The sequence below is a fragment of the Heterodontus francisci genome, chromosome 8 (genome assembly GCF_036365525.1).
Source record: "Heterodontus francisci isolate sHetFra1 chromosome 8, sHetFra1.hap1, whole genome shotgun sequence".
Lineage (NCBI taxonomy): Eukaryota > Metazoa > Chordata > Chondrichthyes > Heterodontiformes > Heterodontidae > Heterodontus > Heterodontus francisci.
In genome coordinates, this window is record NC_090378.1 from 127,233,439 (window position 1) to 127,258,874 (window position 25,436).

A 25,436-nucleotide genomic window follows, 5' to 3' on the forward strand; every position below is an offset into this window, starting at 1 on the left:
TCAAAAGCCTTCTGAAAATCCAAATACACCACATCTACTGATTCTCCTTTATCTATGCTTCAAGTAACATCCTCAAAAACTCCAACAGGTTTGTCAAACATGATTTCCCATTCATAAAACCATTTTGACTCTGCCCAATCATATGATTATTTTCCAAGTGTGCAGCTATCATATCCTTTATAACAGATTCTAACATTATCATGCTCTAACATTTTCCCTACTACTGATGTCAAACTACCAGGTCTGTAGTTTCCCGTTTTCTCTCTTGCTCCCTTCTTAAACAGTGGGGTTACATTTGCTACTTTCCAGTTTTTTTTTATTCATTCGGGGGATGTGGTCGTCCCTGGCTAGGCCAGCATTTATTGCCCATCCCTAATTACCCTTGAAAAGGTGGTGGTGAGCTGCCTTCTTGAACTGCTGCAGTCCATGTGGGGTAGGTACACCCACAGTGCTGTTAGGAAGGGAGTTCCTGGATTTTGACCCAGCTCCTTGACATCAATGGGGTTCTAGATGTAGCTGTTTCACCCTTTTTCTTTATGGGAACATGTTTCCTTTGGACTCCCTGAATCTCCCCTTTAAATGTCTCCCACTGCTGTGACACTGATTTACCTGTCGCTATTTCCAGTCCACTTTTGATAAATAACTTCTCAGCTTAGTAAAATTGACTTAACCTCAATTTTTAACTTTAACTCCTCTTTTATCTCTGTCTTTTTCCACAATTATGTTAAAACTAACTGAATTATGATCACTATCGCCAAAATGCTCTCCCACTGCCACTCCTTCCACCTGCCCGGCTTCATTACCTAAAACCAAGTCCAGAAGCGCACCCTCTCTTGTTGGGTTTGCTACATACTAGCCAAAAAAGTTCTCCTGAATGCACCTGAAGAATTCTGTTCCCTCTGTTCCTTTCACACTTGTCATGATCTTGTCTTTCTTTTTCTCGGAAATATGCGGTGTGTCTTTAAGACTGCTTTAAGAACAAGCAAGCCTCAGGAGTTAACGAAAAGGTGCATTTTGGTTGCCGTTGGAGACAACCACACAGAGAGGGTACCAACCAGTTTCAGAAGGTGCATCCTGGTTGCCTTGGATACAACCACTCAGAGACTGAGGATCGATATACAATGTTGCGATTCATTTTTAAACTGGCTTTTTATCTGAGACAGACTGTTCTAACAGTCAGACAGCTAGGCCAGCATGAACTGAACAGAGATCTTTGTTAATAGAAACTAAAGGAAGAATTTAAATTGTGACAATTTTTTATTATCCCTCAAAATTCGAAAGCCAGATTGATTCTATTGAAAGTGGTTGTTAGTTGTTGATCTGCTGTAGTCATTGCTGGGAGAAAGAGAAGTTCGAAGCTTCGCATGTTGGACTTTTTTCCTTTCCTCGTCGGACCCTGGAAGATCGCTAGTGGACTTTAATCAGAGGATTATTCATCGGGAAGTGTAAATCTGCAAGGACACTAGTTTTTCTATTCTAAACGTTTTTATCTTAGTAGTGTTTAAGAATTTATTGTTTCTAATAAACAGTTAATTTGTTGATCTGAGGACACCTAGTTTGATTCACCTCATTCGGGGGCTAATAGACAGTTCAATTTGGCAGCGGTTTTCTTTAATTTGGAAAGTTTAAAGTGATATGTTAGGCAATCTGTGGAGGGACGGGACTGAATTGACAGTGTGTTGCTCCCACCGCAATCAGAATCATATATTTTGATTGGGGGCTTTGTCTTGAGCAGTCGTGTCGTAACACACTTAAAACTATGCCAGTTAATACTGGGGTAGTAAAAATCCCCTACTATTACTGCCCTGTTGTTTTTCTGAGAGATTTGCCTCCATATTTGTTCTTCTATCTCCCTTTGACTGTTCTACAGAACACTTCCAGCAGTGTGATTGCCCATTTTTTGTTCCTAAGTTCAATCAATATGGTCTCAATTGATGATCCTTCTAACACACAAACCCTCCTCACAGCTGTAATTGCTTTTCTAACCAAAATTGCCAACCCCCTCCCTTTTTATCCCCCTTTCTATCCCATCTGAAAACCCTGTAACCAGGAACATTGAGCTGCCATTCCTGTCCCTCTTTAAGCTATGCTTCTGTAATAGCTACGATATCATACTGCCACATTTTTATCTGTGCCCTCAGCTCGTCTGCTTTATTTGCTATACTCCTTGCATTGAAATAGATACCCTTGAGCACTGCCAAACTCTGAAGAAGGGTCACTGACCTGAAACGTTAACTTTGCTTCTCTCTCCACAGATGCTGCCAGCCCTGCTGAGTATTTCCAGCATCCGCAGTATTGTTCCTTTACCTTCTATCCTTTAGTCATAGAGAGATACAGCACTGAAACAGGCCCTTCAGCCCACCAAGTCTGTGCTGACCATCAACCACCCATTTATACTAATCCTACATTAATCCCATATTCCCTACCACATCCCCACAATTCTCCTACCACCTACCTACACTAGGGGCAATTTACCTATCAACCTGCAAGTCTTTGTCTGTGGGAGAAAACCAGAGCACCCAGTGGAAACCCACACAGTCACAGGGAGAACTTGCAAACTCCGCACAGGCAGCACCCAGAACTGAACCCGGGTTGCTGGAGCTGTGAAGCTGCGGTGAGAACCACTGCGCCATTGTGCTGCACCTTTGCTTCCTCTGCCTTCCAGACTCACTACTAATTTTCTGCCTTCCATTTGCATTTCTGATTTTGCCCCATCTCAGTCTATCCTCAGTTTCCCCTGCCCCTGCCAAACTAGTTTCAACCCTGTCCAACAGGACTAGCAAACCTCCCGACAAGGATATTGGCTCGGCCGTGTTGAGGTGCAAACCGTCTGACTTGTACAGGTCTCACCTTCCCCAGAACCAGTCCCAATGCTCCAGGAATCTAAAGCCCACCGCACCCCCCCCCCACCCCCGTCCTGTGCCATCTCTCCAGCCACACATTCATCAGCTCTAACCTCCAATTTCTATGCTCACTAGCATGTGGCACTGGGAGTAATCTGGAGATTACTACATGAACTGCTTTGCCTGTGCTGGGATGAGGGAGCAGCACCACAGGACATGCGCGATGCCAATATCATCACCCTCTATAAAAACAAAGGTGACCGCGGTGACTGCAACAACTACCGTGGAATCTCCCTGCTCAGCATAGTGGGGAAAGTCTTTGCTCGAGTCGCTCTAAACAGGCTCCAGAAGCTGGCCGAGCGCGTCTACCCTGAGGCACCGTGTGGCTTTCGAGCAGAGAGATCGACCATTGACATGCTGTTTTCCCTTCGTCAGATACAGGAGAAATGCTGCAAACAACAGATGCCCCTCGACATTGCTTTCATTGATCTCACCAAAGCCTTTGACCTCGTCAGCAGACGTGGTCTCTTCAGACTACTAGAAAAGATTGGATGCCCACCAAAGCTACTAAGTATCATCATCTCATTCCATGACAATATGAAAGGCACAATTCAACATAGCGGCACCTCATCAGACCCCTTTCCTATCCTGAGTGGCGTGAAACAGGGCTGTGTTCTCACACCTACACTGTTTGGGACTTTCTTCTCCCTGCTGCTTTCACATGCCTTCAAGTCCTCTGAAGAAGGAATTTTCCTCCACACAAGATCAGGGGGCAGGTTGTTCAACCTTGCCCGTCTAAGAGCGAAGTCCAAAGTACGGAAAGTCCTCATCAGGGAACTCCTCTTTGCTGACGATGCTGCTTTAACATCTCACACTGAAGAGTGCCTGCAGAGTCTCATCGACAGGTTTGCGGCTGCCTGCAATGAATTTGGCCTAACCATCAGCCTCAAGAAAACGAACATCATGGGGCAGGACGTCAGAAATGCTCTATCCATCAATATTGGTGACCACGCTCTGGAAGTGGTTCAAGAGTTCACCTACCTAGGCTCAACTATCATCAGTAACCTGTCTCGAGATGCAGAAATCAACAAGCACATGGGAAAGGCTTCCACTGCTATGTCCAGACTGGCCAAGAGAGTGTGGGAAAATGGCACACTGACACGGAACACAAAAGTCCGAGTGTATCAGACCTGTGTCCTCAGTACCTTGCTCTATGGCAGCGAGGCCTGGACAACGTATGTCAGCCAAGAGCGACGTCCCAATTCATTCCATCTTCGCTGCCTCCGGAGAATACTTGGCATCAGGTGGCAGGACCGTATCTCCAACACAGAAGTCCTCAAGGCGGCCAACATCCCCAGCTTATACACACTACTGAGTCAGCGGCGCTTGAGATGGCTTGGCCATGTGAGCCGCATGGAAGATGGCAGGATCCCCAAAGACACATTGTACAGCGAGCTCGCCACTGGTATCAGACCCACCGGCCGTCCATGTCTCCGCTTTAAAGACGTCTGCAAACGCGACATGAAATCCTGTGACATTGATCACAAGTCGTGGGAGTCAGTTGCCAGCATTCGCCAGAGCTGGCGGGCAGCCATAAAGACAGGGCTAAAATGTGGTGAGTCGAAGAGACTTAGTAGTTGGCAGGAAAAAAGACAGAGGCGCAAGGGGAGAGCCAACTGTGCAACAGCCCCGACAAACAAATTTCCCTGCAGCACCTGTGGAAGAGTCTGTCACTCTAGAATTGGCCTTTATAGCCACTCCAGGCGCTGCTTCACAAACCACTGACCACCTCCAGGCGCGTATCCATTGTCTCTCGAGATAAGGAGGCCCAAAAGAAAAAAAAAGAACTACCTATGAGGTCCTACATTTTAATGTCTGACCTCGCTCCTCAAAATCTGCTTTCAGGTCCTCATCCCTTTCTCTACCCATGTCATTGATACCAATGTGAACTACGACCTCTGGTTGTTCACCCGCCACCTTAAGAATGCCCTGCAGCCACTCTGTGATGACCCTGGCATCAGGGAGGCACCATACCATCCTGGAGTCAGGCCGACAGCTACAGAAACGCCTCCCTGTTCCCCTAACTATTGAATCCCCTACCACGAGTTCTCTTCCACCCTTCTTCCTTCACGTCCATGCAGCTGAGCTACCCATGGTGCCCCAAACTTGGCTTTTGCTACACACACCTGAGGAACCGTCGCCCTCACCACCATCCAGAATGGAAAACCGGTTCACGGGTGAGATAGACTCAGAGGACTCCTGCATTACCTGCCTGGTCCTCCTAGACTTCCTGATGGTCACCCATGCCCTCCCTGCCTACACACTCCTAACCTGTGGCATGACCACGTCCCTGAAAGTGCTATCCATGTAGCTCTCTGCCTTGCGGATGCACCACAGTGACTTACCACAGTGACTTCTAGCCGTGCTCGAGTTCTGAAACCTGGAGCTTATGTTTCTGCAGCTGGTCACACTTCCGGCAGACGTGTTCATCAAGGCCAATTGAAGCATCCACGACTTCCCACAAACCACAGGAGGCTCATTCCACTCGGCTGAGCTGCCCTGCCATACCTTAACCTTACTTATAAACTGGTTCTAGTAGAATGTAGAACTACAGACCCTCACTTACCAATCAGCTCCTTCTCCTGTAGGTAGTTAAGGATTATTTAAAAATTTTACACTTTTCAATTATGCAGCTATTTACACACTTTTTTTTTTTTTTTTTTATTTCCAAAATATACTTTATTCATAAAAATCTGTAAAAATTACATTGCCAAACCGTTTCCAAACAGCACCAAAAAATACAAACATTGCAAGGGAGATCAGTTTCCTTCAATCCTGTCATGAGTTTCTTCCCAACCCTTCCGTTTCACAATTGTCATGTCAATTACAGTTTTACATTTACAGCAATTCAGAATATTAACGATACAGTTCGAGGGGTTTCCCATGGATCCAGCCCCTCAGTCTAGCTTGGTGGGGGAACCTTACACTGTGGTCTTTCCCCATTGAGCCTTTGCTGCGGCTGCCCCAAGCTTTAGTGCGTCCCTCAGCACGTAGTCCTGGACCTTGGAATGTGCCAGTCTGCAACATTCGGTGGTGGACAACTCTTTGCGCTGGAAGACCAGCAAGTTTCGGGCAGACCAAAGGGCGTCTTTCACCGAATTGATAGTCCTCCAGCAGCAGTTGATGTTTGTCTCGGTGTGCGTCCCTGGGAACACACACACACCCTTACAGTGGATACCAACATTTACTAGTCTCTCACCTTTTAAAAAATATTCGACTTGTCCATTCTTCCTACCCACATTACACTCCATCTGCCACCTTCTTGCCCAATCACTTAACAGTTTCTGTCCCTTTTCAAACTCTGTGCATCCTCCTCAAAGCTCACTTTCCCATCTAAGTTTGTATCATCAGCAACTTGGCTGCATCGTACTCAATCCATCAATTCAAGTGATTGATATAGATTGCAAATAATTGAAGCCCAAGCACTGATCCTTGTGGCATTTCATTGGTTACAGCCTGCCATTCTGAAAATCGCCTGTTTATTCCTACTCTCTGTTTACTGTCCATCAATTCTCAATCCATGCAAATATGTTACCCATGAGCTCTAATCTTGTGTAACAACCCCTTGTGTGGCACCTTATTGAATGCCTTTTGAAAATCCAAATATGCAACATTCACTGGTTGGCCCTTATCTACAATGTTGGTTACACCCTCAAAATACTCTTAATAGATTTGACAAATATAATTTCCTAAAACCGTGTTGGCTCTATCTAATCGTATTACCATTTTTAAGTGCTCTTCGACAACTCCCTAATAATAGAATCTAGCATTTTTCCTATTCCCGATCTCAGGCTAATTGGTCTACAGTTCCCTGTTTCCTCTCTCCCTCCTTTCTAGAACAGCGGGGTTATATTTGATACTTTTCAATCATTCGGAACGATCCTAGAATCTAGAGAATTCTGGAAGATCAAAACCTATGCATGCACTATCTCTGCAGCCACCCCTTTTAACATCCTGGGATGTAGTTCATCATGTCCAGGGAATTTTTCAATACTTTTTCTTTGCTAATATTAATTACTTTAACTTCCATACTCTCATTAGATCCTTGGTTCCCCACAGTTTCCGGTATGTTCTTTTTGTCCAAATACAAAATATTTGTCGAATGTCTCTGCCACTTCTTTATTCCCCATTATAATTTCCCCTGGCTCTTTTACTTTTTTTTTCTTTTTTTACATACTTGTCGAAGTTGTTAAAATCTGTTTTTGTTTCTTACCAGTTTATGCGCATTCTAATTTCTCCTTCTATCAATTTCTTGGCCACCTTTTGCTGATTTCTAAAACCCTCCCAATCCTTAGGTTTGGTACTTTTGTTTACAACATTGTCAGAACATAAGAATAGAGGAAATAGGAGCAGGAGTAGACCATATTGCCATTGGGCCTGCTCCGCCATTCAATACGATCATGGGTGATCCTCAGCTTCAACTCCACTTTCCTGCCCGCTCCCCACATCCCTCAATTCCCTGAGAGACTAAAAATCTGTCTATCCCAGCCGTAAATGTACTGAACGATGGAGCATCCACAACCCTCTGGGGTAGTGAATTGCAAAGATTCACAACCCTTTGAGTGAAGACATTTCTCCTCATTTCAGTCCCAAATGATCAGCCGCTTATCCTGAAACCGTGTCCCCGTGTTTTAGATTCCCAGACCAGCGGAAACAACCTCTCAGCGTCTACCCTATACCCTATCCGACCCTTTAGTATCTTGTATGTTTCAATGAGATCACCTCTCATTCTTCTAAACTCCAGAGAATACAGGCTCAATTTACTCAGCCTCTCACCACAGGACAAGCCCATCATCCCAGGAACCAATCCAGTGAACCTTCACTGCACTGCCTCCAATGCAAGTATATCCTTTCTTAAATGTGCAGACCAAAACTGCACACAGTATTGCAGATGTGGTCTCACAAAAACCCTGTACAACTGTAGCAAGACTTCTTTATTCTTGTACTCCAATCCCCTTGCAATAAAGAGCAACATGCAATTTGCCTTCCGAATTGCTTGCTGTACCTGCATGTTAACTTTCTGTGTTTCTTGTTCAAGTGCAACCAAGGTCCCTCTGAACATCAACATTTACAAGTTTTGCACCTTTTAGAAACTATTCTGCTTTTCTATTCTTAGTACCAAAGTGAATAACCTCAAATTTCCCCACATTATACTCCATCTACCACCTTGTTACTTACTCACTTAACCTCTCTACATCTCTTTGCAGCCTCTTTGTGTCCTCCTCACAGCTTACATTCCCACCTAGCTTTGTAGCAAACGTAGATACATTACTCTCTGTCTCTTCGTCTAAGTCATGAATATAAAGTGTAATAGCTGAGACTCCAGCACTGATCCTTGCCACACTCCACTAGTTACAGACTGTCAAATTGAAAATGCACCATTAATCCATACTCAGCTTCCTGTCTGTTAACCAAACCTCCATGCTAACATATATTACTCCTAACTCCGTAAGTCCTTACCTTACATATTCACTTCTGTGTGGAAAGTTATTGATTGCCTTTTGAAAATCCAAAAATCCAAGTATACTACATCTACTGGCTCCCCTTTATCTACCCTACTAGTTACATCCTCAAAAAATTCTAATAAATTTGTCAAACAAGATTTCCCTTCTGTAAAACCATGCTGACTTTGTCTGGTCATACTATGATTTTCTAAGTGCATTATTAAAACTTCCTTAATAATAGATTCCAGTATTTTCCTGACAACTGAAGTCAGACTAACTGGCATGTTGTTCCCTGTGTTTTCCCTCCCTCCTTTCTTCAACAGCGGTGTTACACTTTCAATGCACTGGAACTATTCCAGAATCTAGGGAATTTGGGAAAATCATAACCAGTGCATCCACTATCCCTGCAGCTACCTCTGTTAGAACCCTAGGATGTAGGCCATCAGGTCCTGGGGACTTGTTGGATTTTAGTCCCTTAAGTTTCTGCAGTACTTTTTCCTCTGCTGATATCAATTGCCTTAATTTAGTTTAGTTTAGTTTAGAGATACAGCACTGAAATAGGCCCTTCGGCCCACCGAGTCTGTGCCGACAATCAACCACCTATTTATACTAATCCTACACTAATCCCACATTCCTATCACATCCCCACCTGTCCCTATATTTCCCTACCACCTACCTATACTGGGGGCAATTTATAATGGCCAATTTACCTACCAACCTGCAAGTCTTTTGGCTGTGGGAGGAAACCGGAGCACCCGGAGAAAACCCACGCAGACACAGGGAGAACTTGCAAGCTCCACACAGGCAGTACCCAGAATTGAACTCGGGTCGCTGGAGCTGTGAGGCTGCGGTGCTAACCACTGCGCCGCCCATTCTTATTCGCTCCTAGATTACCCTCTATTTCTGGTAGCAAGCACTTTGTACCAGTTGGTCAGAAATCAAGGGCCGATGCTCCTCCATCACTGCAAGCTGGATCACCATACCTGCCTGACGCACAGTCACACTCTCCTGTTCCTGACCATTGATCAACTCTAAAGCTCGACTTAACCTAACGGGTGTGACCGCCTTCTGGAACAAAGTGTCCAGGTAACTCTCCTCCTCCCTGATGCCCCACAATGTCTGTAGTTCAGACCCCAGCTCAACAACTCTGAGCTGAAGTTGCTCAAGTTGCAGACACTTATAGCAGATATGGTTGTCCAGGACTGCAATGCATTCCACAGATTCCCACATGTTTCAGTTTCAGCACATAACCAGCCCTGCCATGTCTGTTTAATCTTATTTATTTATTTGATTAGTTAAGTAATTACTAATTTAGTTAGCTAAAATACATCAACTTTTATTTATATAGCGCCTTTGAAGTAATAAAGCATCCCAAGGTGCTTTGCAGGAGCATTATAAAGCCAAGTATGACACTGAGACACAAAGGAGATATTAGGTCAGATGATCAAAAGTTTGGTCAAAGAGGTAGGTTTTAAGGAGTGTCTTCAAGGAGGGAAAGTGATGGAGAGATGTGGAGAAGTGTAGGGAGGGTATTCCAGAGCTTGGTGACCAGGCAACTGAAGGCACGGCCACCAATAGTGGAGCAAATAAAATCGGGGATGCACAAGAGGTCAGAATTAGAGGAGCACATAGATCTCGGAGGGTTGTGGGGCTGGAGGAGATTACAGAGATAGGGAGGGGCGAGGTCTTGGAGAGATTTGAAAACAAGGATGAGAATTTTAAAAACAAGTTGCTTGACCAGGAGCCAATGTCGGTCAGTGAGCACAGGGGTGACAGGAGAACGGGACTTGGTGCGAATTAAGATATGGACAGCAGAGTTTTGGATAACCTTAAGATTATGGTGGGTAGAATGTGGGAGACCAGCCAGGAGTGCGTTGGAATAGTCAAGTTCAGAGGTAACGAAAGCATGAATGAGGGTTTCAGAGGCAGATGAACTGAGATGGGGTGAAGTCGGGCACTGTTATGGAAATGGAAATAGGCGGTCTTAGTGATGGCACAAAAATTAGGTTGGGAGCTCATCTCCAAGATGGCCACTGCCATTTACATTTGAAATACCAGAATATTGAATTTGAAACAAAAGGTCTAACAGAAGCTCAGCCATGACAATGGTTTGCTCTAAATAATTGAATTACCTAGAATAGTTTTGTTAGCATAGCCATCAAGGCCATTCCCCCCATTCAATTTGAAACAGCCAACCCCCTCCAAGTGTGAATGAACATCCTGGGGCATGTAGCACCTTGAATTTCATTAGAAGATTCCAGGAAAAACCTGATTAGACACAAAGGGAATTGATAGAACAATGCAACTGCCTGTGCATCTCTGAAGAAACAAAAGTTTTGTACAGCAGCGAAGATGGCAGCTGTTCCCCCCGTGTGTGTCTCTCTCTCTCCCCAGAAAATATCAAGAACAGAACTGGCTGCGACTGGGGTACCCTCTCCAAACCTACAAACCGCTACAGCCAGCAACCTTGGGAAGAGAATCAACTACCGATTCTGCCTTCAGGAGCCCTGAGCAAAGCAAGCCAACCACAGTGCACTTGGACCAGTGAGGACTTCAAGACTCCAGCTTCAATCGAGGAATACTGGAATTACAGACTGTACTTAAGTTCCACTTATTCTGGAATTTGATCCAACCACCAAATCCATTTCCCTCTGTAGTCTATTTGTGTGTGTGTGTGACTCTTGTGTGAATGTGTACGTGAATGTGTAGCATGTTTTTAGTATTTTAAATCAGGTTAGAGTGTTAAGTGTAATAAACTTATCTCTTTCTTGCTTAAGCTCAAGAAAACCTGTCTGATTGGTTCTTTTGCAATCACATGAGAGGAACAAGGTCAAACACTCACTGGCGCGGTAAGCACAACCGATGTTAAAAAAAAAGAATAAACCTTGTTGTGATCAAATGAGAGGAAGGGCGATAGGGGAGCCGGAGACCCCCTCCTCACCTGGTCGTGACAATTGACTTTGTTTAACTTTAAGACCTTAGTTTCAGATTTAACCATAGCACTCTCAAACTGAATATGAAATTCATAATATTATGATCACTCTTTCCCAGAGAATCCTTTACCATATGATCATTATTTAACCCTGTCTCATTAAACAATGCCAGATCTAAAACAACCTATTCCCTAGTTGTTTCTTCAACAAATTGTTTTAGATAACTATCTTAAATGCATTCCATGAACTTGTCCTCCAAACTATGGTTGCCAATTTCCTTCCAAACCCGTGACCTCTACCAACTAGAAGGACAAGGGCAGAAAATGCATGGGAACACCACCACCTGCAAGTTCCCCTCCAAGTCACACGTGATCCTGACTTGGAACTATATCGCTGTTCCTTCACAGTCGCTGGATCAAAATCCTGGAACTCCCTTCCTAACAGCACTGTGGGTGTACCTACCCCACATGGACTGCAGCGGTTCAATAAGGCAGCTCACCACCACCTTCTCAAGGGCAATTAGGGATGGACAATAAATGCTGGCCTAGCCAGCGACACCGACATCCCATGAATGAATTTTTTAAAAATGTGGTTTGTCCTGTTCTACGAAGATTAAAGTCCCCAATGATTATTGCATTACCTTATTGCATGCTCCTCCAATTTCAAGATTTATACTCTGATCAAAACTATAACTGCTGTTAAGGGGCCTATAAACTACGCCCATCAATGTATTCTAACTTTTCTTATTTCTTAGCTCCACCAATTCTGTTTCTACATCCTGACTTTCTGGACTAACATCCTTTCCCTCTTCTAGATTTCCCATCTCACGTTATCAAGGCTACACTCCATTTTCCCTTTTGCCTGTCTTTTCTAAAAGTCACGTAGCCAGGAATATTTAGTTCTCAACTTTGGTGACCCTGCAATGATGTCTTAGTAATGGTTACTAGATCAAACTCTTTTATCTCTATGCGAATGGCAATAAGTCACCTTATCTTATTGTGAATGCTTCATCCTTTCAGGTATTGTGCCTTTAATTTTAACTTTTTGCTATTTTTTCCTGATGTGACCTTAGTCACTCATGCCCTATTACTGTTGTTAAAATCACTGCCTCTTCCTGATAAACTCTGCTCAATTTTACTCAAATCGCTACTCTACAGCCTTAACCTTTTGTTCAGACTTGTAAATTTACTCTTACCTGAACCCTCCCACCCTCCCACTTATTAGGATGATAGAAGAGGCAGAGTGAGGGAGATAACATCATCTCATCTCATCCCTCATAGTCTCCCTCATATCATATGAACGGAAATGGGAAGGAGGTGTAGGAGAACATCTAAGGAATAGTAATCACAAAATACAAAGGTTTAAGATAAAGATTGAAAAGGATGTAAGTAAGACAAAGACCAATGCAATGAATTGGGAAAAAGTATGATGTTAAGGGATTAAGAATGGAACTAGAATCATAGAATGGTTACAGCACAGAAGGAGGCCATTTGGCCCATCATGTCCATACTTGCTCTCTGTAAGAGCTATTCAGCTAGTCTCATGCCCCCTCCTTTTCCCCAAAGATCTGAAATTTTCTTTTATTTAGAGATACAGCACTGAAATAGGCCCTTCAGCCCACCACGTCTGTGCTGACCATCAACCACCCATTTATACTCATCCTACATTCCTACCACATCCCCTCAATTCCTCTACCTACACTAGCGGCAATTTACAATGGCCAATTTACCTATCAACCTGCAAGTCTTTAGCTGCGGGAGGAAACCGGAGCACTTGGTGGAAACCCACACGGAAAACTTGCAAACTCCACACAGGCAGTACCCAGAATTGAACCCGGGTCACTGGAGCTGTGAGGCTGTGGTGCTAACCACTGCACCACTGTGCCACCAGTAATTCTTTAGCAATTATCCAATTCCCTTTTGAAAGACACAATTGAATGTGCCTGTACCACACTCTCAAGCAATGCATTCCAGATCCTAATTACTCGCTGTGTAAAAACTTTTTTTCTCGCCTCTGGTTCTTTTGCCAATAATCTCGATCCTTCCACCAATGGAAACAGCTTCTCCCGATCAACTCTGTCCAGACCTCCTCATGATTTTGAACACCTCCATCAAATCTCTCAACCTTCTCTAAAGGAAACAGCCACAGCTTTACCAATCTATCCTCATAGTTGAAGTCTCTCATCTCTGGAACCACTCGTAAATCTTTTCTGCACCCTCTCCAATACCTTCACATCGTTCCTGAAGTCTGATACCTAGAATTGGACACAATACTCCAGTTGAGGCCGAACCACTGTTTTATAAATGTTTGCCATAACGTCCTTGCGTTTGTACTCCACGCCCCTATTTATAAAGCCCAGGATCCCATTTGCCTTATTAACCACTTTCTCAACAATCCCTGCCACCTTCAACGATTTGTGCACATATGCCTCCAGGTCTCTCTGCTCCTGCACCCCTTCTAGAATTGTACCGTTTATTTTACATCGCCTCTCCTCATTCCTACGACCAAAATGGATCATTTCATACTTCTCTGCATTAAATTTCATCTGCCAAGTGTCTTCCCATTCCACCAGCCTGTCTATATCTTCTTGAAGTTTATCACAATCCTCCTCACAGTTCACAATACTTCCAGGTTTTGTGGCATTTGCAAATTTTGAAATTTCACCCTGTACACCCAAGTCTAGGTCATGAACGTATATCAAGGAAAGCAGTGGTCCAAAATACTGACCCCTGGGGGACCCCATTATATAGTTCCTCCAGTCCGAGAACAACCATTCACCATTATGCTCCGTTTCCTGCCACTCACCCAGTTTTATATCGAGGCTGTCACTATCTTTTTAATTCCATGATTTCAACTTTGCTAACAAGCCTGTTATGTGACACTTTATCAAATGCCTTTTGCAAGTTCATATAGGCTACACCAATTAACCTATTACCTCAATCAAATTAGTTAAACACAATTTGCACTTAACAAATCCATGCTGCTTTTTCTTAATGAACTAATTGGTCCAAGTGACTGTTAATTTTGTTTTGGAGTATCATTTTGAAATCAAGGAAAAACAATCATGCATAATTCACTTAAAAACCAAGAAATAGAACAGCAGTGGGAGACATTTGAAATGGTGATCATAGAATCAGAGTCATTATGGCACAGAAGGAGGCCATTCAGCCCATCAATTCCATGCCGACTCTCTGTCGAGCAATCCAATCAGTCCCATACCCCTGTATCCCTGCAGTTTATTTCCCTCAAGTGCCCGTCCAATTTCCATTTGAAATCATTCATTGTCTCTGCTTCTACCACCCTCGCAGACAGCAAGTTCCAGGTCACTACCACTCACTGTGTAAAAAAGATCTTCCTCACATTCCCCCTGCATCTCTTGCCCAAAACCTTAAATTTGTCCAAAACCTTAAATCTGTGTCCCCTAATCATTGTACCATCAGCTAATGGGAACTGTTTTTCTTTGTCTTTCTTATCTAAGCCTGTCATAATCTTGTACAGTTCTGTCAGATCTCCCCTCAATCTCCTTTGCTCCAAGGAGAACAACCTCAGCTTCTCCAGCCTAACCTTGTAGCTAAAATCACCCATCCCTGGAACCATTTGGTAAATCTCCTCTGTACCCTCTCAAGGACCCTCACATACATTCTAGGAGAAATACATCCCACCAAAAAGCAAAAGCAAACTGACACACCATGGATGAATAAAGAAATAAAGGTCAAATTGAAACTAAAGAAAAAGCCATATACTAAGTACATGGACAACAAAGCAGAGGATGACAAAAGGGAATATAGAAATGTCAGGGACAAACTCAAAAAATACTTAGGGAAAGAGAATCTACAAATTTACAACATCAAGGAATAGTGAAGTATATTACAGGCAGAAATGACAAAAGTAAAATCAGGACAAGGATAAGGCCTCATGATAAACTCACAGGCAATGACAGTGAAATGGCAGAAATATTAAATAGTTACTTTGCCACAATATTTACTGGGCAGGCTAACATGGTGAACATGACATTAGAAACAGAGATCAAAACAGATGTAAAAGCATCTAAGATGGAAAGGGGGGATATCATTGATAAACTAATCAAACTTAGAGAGGATAAATCCCTAGTCTGGATGAATTACATCCGCACATATTGTAGGGAGTGAGAGATTAAATAACAGAACCACTATTTTATATGTATATATATATAAATTCATTGGAAAAAGGAATAGTGACAGAGGGCTGGTGGACAACTTACATGATACCTGTATATAAAAAGGGAGATCGAACAAGTCCAGGGAATGAAAAACTAATTAGCTTAACATCAGTGGCAGGAAATAAAGTGGAATTGTTCATCAAAGATGTACTAAAGCATAGTCAGCATGGATATCAAAAGGAAAAGTCCTGCTTGACCAACCTTATTGAAGTCTTTGAAGCAGTAGATAAGGGTAGTGCAGTCGGCCTAATGTATTTGGATCTCCAAAAAGCCTTCAATTAGGTACTGTATAGTGGACTCATGACTAAGGTTAGAACATGTGGAGTCAATGACAAGTAGCAGAATGGATAACAAGATGACTACAAAACAGAAAACGGTGCAGAGGTTAAAGGTAATTACTCAGATTGGTAAATGGTGGGAAGTGGTCTTCCATAAGGATTGGTGCTGAGACCACTGTTGTTCACAATTTACCGAAATAATTTGGACTTGGGAATCAGAAGCACAATTTCACAATTTGCGGATGACACCAAACTGGGAACTGCAGTTAATACAGGAAGACATTCATAAACGTGCAGAATGGGTGTATCTCGTTCAACCTCGGAGAGAGGAAGCCACACCTGGGACTCCTGCATCAGTCATCCTCGCTCATCTCATTAGGAAGAATGTCCAACAGCATTTTGGTAGGAAGCATAAGGAGGCCACATAGTCCTTGGAATGTAAGTGTCTAAATAGGGTAGAGGAACAGAGGGATCTGGGGGAAATCACTAAAGGTAGTGACACAAGTCAATAAGGCCATTAAAAAAACCCACTGGGATTCATTTCTGGAGGATGGAATTGAAAAGCAGAGAAGTTACGTTAAACTTCTATTGAATCCTGGTTAGACCACACTTGGAGTACTGTGAACAATTCTGGTCTCCATATTATAAAAACGATATTGAAAATAAAACATTGATAAAAATTGATTAAAACATTAATTAACTAATTAGTAAGTAGAGTAACTAAACCAAAGGGAGGAGATTACTGTATTTAGTTAGCATTTAATATTTATAGTTGGAATCTAGCAATAGGGACCATAGTTACAACAATTTAGTAAAGATTTAATAAGTATTTATTTATCTTAAATGAATTTATTAATTAGTGCTAGAAATGTCAGTTAGAGGGGTGAAGTGCTTCACCTGTGAGATGTGGGAAGTCTGTGACGCTTCCAGCGTTCCGGACGACTACATCTGCAGGAAGTGTACCCAGTTGCAGCTCCTCACAGACTGCATGGATCGGTTGGAGTGGCAACTGGATGCACTTAGGAGCATGCAGGTGGCAGAAAGCATCATAGACAGGAGTTTTAGAGAAGTGGTTACACCCAAGGTGCAGGCAGATAGATGGGTGACCGCTAGAAGGGGCAGGCAGTCAGTGCAGGAATCCCCTGTGGCTATCCCCCTCTCTAACAAGTATACCGTACAAGAAGGGCGGGTTGCATCTAAATTGGAGGGGCACAAATATCCTGGCTGCGAGGTTTGCTAGCGTCACTCGGGAGGGTTTAAACTGGTGTGGCAGTGGGGTGGGAACCAGAGCAGTAGGACAGCAAATGAAATAAATGAGGGGGAACTAGTAAATAAGGCCAGTAAGACTAAGAGGAAGAGCAGGCAGGGAGATGTTGCTGAGCACAGCGGGACTGGTGGTCTGAAGTGCATTTGTTTCAATGCGAGAAGTATAACAGGTAAGGCAGATGAACTTAGAGCTTGGATTAGTACTTGGAAATATGATGTTGTTGCTATTACAGAGAATTGGTTGAGGGAAGTCAGGATTGGCAGCTAAATGTTCCAGGATTTAGAAGCTTCAGGCGGGATAGAGGGGGTGTAAAAGGGGTGGGGGAGTTGCATTACTTGTTCAGGAGAATATCACAGCTGTACTGCGGGAGGACACCTCGGAGGGATCGTACAGCGAGGCAATATGGGTGGAGCTCAGGAATAGGAAGGGTGCAGTCACGATGTTGGGGGTTTTCTACAGGCCTTCCAACAGCCAGCGGGAGGTAGAGGAGCAGATATGTAGACAGATTTTGGAAAGATGTAAAGGTAACAGGGTTGTCGTGGTGGGTGATTTTAACTTCCCCTATATTGACTGGGACTCACTTAGTGCTCGGGACTTAGATGGGGCAGAATTTGTAAGGAGCATCCAGGAGGGCTTCTTGAAACAATATGTAGATAGTCCAACTAGGGAAGGGGCCGTACTGGACCTGGTATTGGGGAATGAGCCCGGCCAGGTGGTCGAAGTTTCAGTAGGGAAGCATTTCGGGAACAGTGACCATAATTCCATAAGTTTTAAGGTACTTGTGGATAAGGATAAGAGTAGTCCTCGGGTGAAGGTGCTAAATTGGGGGAAGGCTAATTATAACAATATTAGGCAGGAACTGAAGAATTTAGATTAGGGGCAGCTGTTTGAGGATAAATCAACATCTGACATGTGGGAGTCTTTCAAATGTCAGTTGATTAGAATCCAGGACTGGCATGTTCCTGTCAGGAAGAAGGATAAGTTTTGCAAGTTTCAGGAACCTTGGATAACGCGGGATATTGTGAGCCTAGTCAAAAAGAAAAAGGAAGCATTTGTAAGGGCTGGAAGGCTAGGAACAGATGAATCCCTTGAGGAATATAAAGACAGTAGGAAGGAACTTAAGCAAGGAGTCAGGAGGGCTAAAAGGGGTCATGAAAAGTCATTGGCAAACAGGATTAAGGATAATCCCAAGGCTTTTTAAACATATATAAAGAGCAAGTGGTTAACTAGGGAAAGGGTTGGCCCACTCAAGGACAGAGAAGGGAATCTATGTGTGGAGCCAGAGGAAATGGGCGAGGTACTAAATGAGTACTTTGCATCAGTATTCACCAAAGATAAGGGCTTGGTGGATGATGAGCCTAGGGAAGGGAGTGTAGAGAGTCTCAGTCATCTCATTATCAAAAAGGAGGAGGTGTTGGGTGTCTTGCAAAGCATTAAGGTCGATAAGTCCCCAGGGCCTGATGGGATCTACCCTAGAATACTGAAGGAGGCAAGGGAAGAAATTGCTGGGGCATAGACAGAAATCTTTGCACCCTCACTGGCTACAGGTGAGGTCCCAGAGGACTGCAGAATAGCCAATGCTGTTCCTTTGTTTAAGAAGGGTGGTAAGGATAATCCAGGAAATTATAGGCGTTATGTCAGTGGTAGGGAAATTATTAGAGAGGATTCTTTGGGACAGGATTTACTCCCATTTGGAAACAAACAAACTTATTAGCGAAAGGCAGCACGGTTTTGTGAAGGGGAGGTCATGTCTCACTAATTTGATTGAGTTTTTTGAGGAAGTGACAAAGATGATTGATGAAGGAAGGGCAGTGGATGTTATCTATATGGACAAGAGTAAAGCCTTTGACAAGGTCCGTCATGGCAGACTGGTACAAAAGGTGAAGTCACATGGGATCAGAGGTGAGCTGGCAAGATGGATACAGAACTGGCTCAGTCATAGAAGACAGAGGGTAGCAGTGGAAGGGTGCTTTTCTGAATGGAGGGATGTGACTAGTGGTGTTCCGCAGGGATCAGTGCTGGGACCTTTGCTGTTTGTAGTATATATAAATGATTTGGAGGAAAATGTAGCTGGTCTGATTAGTAAGACACAAAGGATGGTGGAGTTGCGGACAGTGATGAGGATTGTCAGAGGATACAGCAGGATATAGATTGGTTGGAGACTTGGGCGGAGAAATGGAAGATGGAGTTTAATCCGGACAAATGTGAGGTAATGCATTTTGGAAGATCTAATGCAGGTGGGAAGTATACAGTAAATGGCAGAACCCTTAGGAGTATTGACAGGCAGAGAGATCTGGGCGTACAGGTCCACAGGTCACTGAAAGTGGCAACGCAGGTGGATAAGGTAGTCAAGAAGGCATACGGCATGCTTGCCTTCATCGGTCGGGGCATAGAGTATAAAAATTGGCAAGTCATGCTGCAGCTGTACAGATCTTTAGTTAGGCCACACTTAGAATATTGCGTACAATTCTGGTCGCCACACTACCAGAAGGATGTGGAGGCTTTGGAGAGGGTACAGAAGAGGTTTACCAGGATGTTGCCTGGTCTGGAGGGCATTAGCTATGAGGAGAGGTTGGATAAACTCGGATTGTTTTCACTGGAACGACGGAGGTGGAGGGGTGACATGATAGAGGTTTACAACGTTATAAGCGGCATGGACAGAGTGGATAGTCAGAAGCTTTTTCCCAGGGCGGAAGAGTCAGTTACTAGGGGACATAGGTTTAAGGTGAGAGGGGCAAAGTTTAGAGGGGGTGTGCGAGGCAAGTTCTTTACACAGAGGGTGGTGAGTGCCTGGAACTTGCTGCCGGTGGAGGTGGTGGAAGCAGGTACGATAGTGACGTTTAAGAGGCATCTTGACAAATACATGAATAGGATGGGAATAGAGGGATACGGTCCCCGGAAGTGCAGAAGGTTTTAGTTTAGACAGGCATCAAGATCGGCGCAGGCTTGGAGGGTCGAATGGCCTGTTCCTGTGCTGTACTGTTCTTTGTTCTTTGTTCTTGATATAGAAGCACCGGAGAAGGTGCAGAAAGGTTTTGTCTAGAATGGCACTAGACTGGTTATACTCATCAGGAAAGATTGAATAGGTTGAGGGTCGTTTCTCTAGAAAATGGAAGGCTGAGGGGTGACCTGATCCAGGTCTTGGAGATTATGAAAGGTTTTGCTTAGATAGACATAGAGAAGATGTTTCCAGTTGCAGGGGAGACCGGGTTTAAGGGCCATAAATATAAGATAGTCACTAGTAAATACAAAATGGAATTCAGGAGTTACTTCTTTACACAAAGGGTGGTGTGAATGTGGAACTTGCTACCACAGGGAGTTGTTGAAGCAAATAGAATGATGCATTTAAGGTGAAGCTAGATCAGTACATGAGGGAGAAAGGAATAGAAGGATATGTTGAGATGAGGAGCGGTGGTAAGAGGCTCGTATGGAACAAAAACATCATGTAGACCAGTTGGGCCGGCTTTCCTGTTTCGGCACTGTAAATTCTTTGTATCACTGTGTGATATGAGGGGCAGAGTGAGGGTATAATATGAAAGATAGTGAGGGAAATATTCTGCTGTGTAGCGCCTATTTTTCGGTGTTAAGCAGCCTAATGCTCGAAAATCGGATCTGAGATGTCAGTGCGGACTTTTGATGAGTACTGTACTGGACGTCATCCTGGTAAGGGGGTTTGCACCTGTACACCTAAGGACTGACAGCAGCATGCAAGAGCAGACTCGTATGAAGCCTGCATTGTCATTTTCAAATCTCTCGTCCCAGCCGACAACCTGCCTTAACCTCTCACAGCTGAGCATAATGTTAAATGACATGTGGGACACACCTCCAACAGTGCAACTTAAAGGGATCGGGAACTATTTACAGGTTAGTTGCTGGATTATTCCTTCTAGTTACTGGTAAAAATCGTATGTGTCACTAAAGATTTCCTCAAGTTGTCTGAAGTTTCAAATGTGTACAGACAGTGCTCCAGCTGGTGGCTGAAGTACACTTTTGTTGCTGAAACAAGTTGCTTCCAATTATGGGTGGCCTGGTGGGCCTCCCATTTGAACTGAGCAAACTGGGAGAATGAAGAGAGGCCACACAGAGCAGGACAAGCTGCTAAAAGAGGGAGGAGGACGAAGGTGAGCAGGGCTGTCAGCAGGAGGCCTTTTCCACCCAGGGCCTTTAAGCAGCAATTCTCTTCCCTCAACTTCAGCAAGGACCAATGCTCGAGTTGTTTTCACTTCAATAGTGAGGTTGTCGCTGACGTCTGACAACGACTGCAGCCACAACTCCAATCTCAGAGCAGGGCAAGGACAGCATTGCCAGTGGCTGTCAAGGTGACTATGGCTATGAATTCTTATGCATCTGGCTCTTTCCAGGCTGCTGCTGGAGACATAAGCAACATCTGCAGTTTTCAGTGTCCTGCTGGAAAAGGGAAGTCACTGAGGCTCTCGAAACACAGAAAGAGTTTAATCTCATTCCCTCTTGCCAGGGACAAGCATGCCATGTTATCTCAGTTCTGATGAAAGGTCCTGGACCTGAATTGTGAACTCTGTTTCTCTTGCCATAGATGCTGCCTGACCTGCTGAGCATTTCCAGCACTTTCTGTTTTTATTTCAGATTTTCAGCATCTGCAGTATTTTGCTTTTGCATTCGGGCTCATGGGATGTGAGTTGATACATTAGCTTGGGCTGAGAATTGGCTAAGGGACAGAAAACAGACAGTCGCAATAAAGGGGTTATTTTCAGGTTGGCAGGTTGTCACTAGTGAGGTGCAGCAAAGTTCAGTGCTTGGGCCCCAGTTATTTAGAATCTATATCAATGATTTAGACGAGGGGAATGGGTGTAATGTAAACATGCTTGCTGTTAATACAAAGCTGGATGGGCAAGTAATCTGTGAGGAGGAAATGAAAAGGCTGTAAAGGGATGTGACAGGTTAGGTGAATGGACAACAAGGTGGCAGACAGAGTATAATGTGGGGAAGTGTGAAATTATCCACTTTGGTCGAAAAAATAGAATAAGAGAATATTTTTTAATCACTCGAGACTAATATATGTTGGTATTCAGAGGGATTTGGCTGCCTTGTACATGAAACACAGAAAGTTAACATGCAGGTACAACAAGCAATTAGGACGTTACATGGCATATTGGCCTTTATTGTAAGGGGTTTGGAGTACATGACCAAGGAAGCCTGGCTGCAATTATATAGGGCTTTGGGGAGACTACAAGTGGAGTTTTGTGTACAGCTTTGGCCTTTCTACCTGAGGAAAATTATACTTGCCTTCAAGGGGGTTCACCAGGTTGATTCATGTGATGAAAGGATTGTCCTATGGGGAGGGATTGAGCAGAATGTGCCTATATTCACTAGAGCTGAGAAGAATAAGAGGTGACCTCATTGAAACATATGTTTTTGAGAGGGTTTGACAGGCTAGATGCTGAGAGGCTGTTTCCCTTGGCTTGAGTATCTGGAACTAGGGGTCATAGTCTCAGAATAAGGAGGCAGCCACTTAGGATTGAAATGAGGAGAAATCTCTTCACTCAGAGTGTCGTGAATCTTTGGAATTCTTTACTCTAGAGAGCTGTGGATGCTCAGTCATTGAGTATATTCAATTCAAGGATTGACAGATTTTTTTGGGCACTAAGGTCGTCTAGGGATATGGAGATAGGGTAGGCATGTGGAATTGATGTAGATCAGCCATGATCTCTTTGAATGACATAGTCGGTTTGAGGGGCTGAATGGCCTACTCCTGCCCTTATTTCTTACATTTTTATGTAAAATGGATATTGGAATGCAGGGAATGGAGTTGGAATGAAACACATTCACAACAGAGAACAAAGAACAAAGAACAGTACGGCACAGGAACAGGCCATTCGGCCCTCCAAGCCTGCGCCGATCTTGATGCCTGTCTAAACTAAAACCTTCTGCACTTCTGGGGACCGTATCCCTCTATTTCCATCCTATTCATGTATTTGTCAAAATGCCTCTTAAATGTCGCTATCGTACCTGCTTCCACCACCTCCCTCGGCAGCAAGTTCCAGGCACTCACCACCCTCTGTGTAAAGAATTAAAGAGGTAAAGACTTTTGCCAGTAACAATATAACTATAACTGGAACCGCTGCTAGAAAGGGACAAATGATGAATTTGATACACTAACCACAAGGAGTGGGTGAACAGTGCGGAAAGCATGGAGTGACAGATTTATCTATTTTCATTGGAACTAGGGTTCATATGTTAAAACTGGGAATTGAGGGTTTTACAGGAGCTATTCTGCCACTTTCAAAGATCGATGCTCATGCACCCCCATGTTCCTGTACACTCTTTAAAACTGTGCCATTACACATGGATTGTCTCTCCCTATTCCTTCTACCAAAATACATCGCCTCACACTTATCAGTATTAAATTCCATCTGCCACCTCTCTGCCCATTCTGCTCGCTTATCTATGTCCTGTTGCAGGCGGTTCACATCATCCTCACTGTTGGCCACACCTCCAAGTTTGCTGTCATCAGCACGTTTTGAGATTTTGCTCTGTATTCCAAGATCCAAATCATTTATAGATATCAAAACAGCAGTGGTCCAGCACTGACCTGGGGGAACACCACTGTCTTACCATCCTCCAGTCTGAAAAACAACCATTTACTACAACTCCCAGTTTTCAGTCCTTCAGCCAATTTTTTATCCAATTGGACAATGACCCTCCCATTCCATAAACCTCAATTTTCTTAAAATCCATACAAACAACATCCACTGCATTCCCTTCAACAACCTTCTCTGTTGCTTCTTCAAAAAATTCAATTCGATAGTCAAATATGATTTGCCTTTCACAAATCCATACTGAAGAAACAGTCTTAGTTTAATGTTTAACATCCTTTCAGGGAGTCATACGAGTATCGGTGGAAGAACATCCTCAGGTATGTTTATAAAACTGACCTGAATGACCGAGCAATGACTGTGTAATTAGGAAGTCTGGGTAGCCTATTAGTATCTCGGATTATTCCACATCACCTGTTTAGAAGCTCTTGTCTTTTCTGCTTTGTCACTAACATGTGGTCTGGAGATCATAGGAAGAAAAGAGTTGATAATTTCCACAGCTTTGAGATACCGGGGAAAGTATTGGTTGGGGTAGGAGATGGTGCAAGGATTTTAAGATGAGTTGAATGAAGTGAGAGGGAGGCGTGATGATGTTTGTGGATCAGTGATCTGGAGATTAGGAAAGATGACAGAGGAAATTTCACAGGAACAATGAGTAAAGTAACATCCATAATATGAGCCGAAAACAGACATGACACTCACTGCCAGATATGCTCTCAATAAAACTTCATACCTTCAGTTTGGGGAGTCGCTTAATAGTCTTCAGAGGCCTGAGAACTCGCAGAACACGCAGAGACTTGATAGTGTTTATGTCCTTCCCACTGGAGCCCCTACAGGTGAGAATAGCATGCAGACATTAAACACTGAGAGACATAGAACACACAGGCATTAAACACAGGCATATAACACACAGGCATTAAACACAGACGTATAACACAAAGGCATTAAACAGAGGCATATAACACACAGGCATTAAACACAGACGTATAACACACAGGCATTAAACACAGACGTATAACACACAGGCATTAAACACAGACGAAGAACACACAGGCATTAAACACAGACGTATAACACAAAGGCATTAAACAGAGGCATATAACACACAGGCATTAAACACAGATGTATAACACACAGGCATTAAACACAGACGTATAACACACAGGCATTAAACACAGACGTATAACACACAGGCATTAAACACAGACGTATAACACACAGGCATTAAACACAGGCATATAACACACAAGCATTAAACACAGACGTATAACACACAGGCATTAAACACAGGCATATAACACACAGGCATTAAACACAGGCATATAACACACAGGCATTAAACACAGGCGTATAACACACAGGCATTAAACACAGGCATATAACACAGGCATTAAACACAGGCGTATAACACACATGCATTAAACACAGGCATATAACACACAGGCAGATAACACACAGGCATTAAACACAGGCATATAACACACATGCATTAAACACAGGCGTATAACACACAGGCATTAAACACAGGCATAAAACACACTGGCATTAAACACAGGCATATAACACACAGGCATTAAACACAGGCATATAACACACAGGCATTAAACACAGGTGTATAACACACAGGCAATAAACACAGGTGTATGACACACAAGCATTGAACACAGGCGTATAACACACAGACAAAGAACAAAGAGCAGTACAGCATAGGACAGGCCATTCGGCCTTCCAAGCCTGCGCCGATCTTGATGCCTGTCTAAACTAAAAAGTTCTGCACTTCCGGGGACCGTATCCCTCTATTCCCATCCTATTCATGTATTTGTCAAGATGCCTCTTAAACG

General features: G+C 43.6%; 1 protein-coding gene across 1 annotated transcript in view; it reads right to left on the bottom strand.

Moving 5' to 3' along the window:
• LOC137373269 (probable voltage-dependent R-type calcium channel subunit alpha-1E) overlaps positions 1 to 25,436 on the bottom strand; it is a 1,486,297-nt gene that overhangs the window by 199,398 nt on the left and 1,261,463 nt on the right. Inside the window, exon 27 of the mRNA XM_068038118.1 lies at positions 24,329 to 24,425. Within this exon, the coding sequence (XP_067894219.1) occupies positions 24,329 to 24,425 (97 nt within the window). The remainder of the gene's footprint in view (positions 1 to 24,328; positions 24,426 to 25,436) is intronic.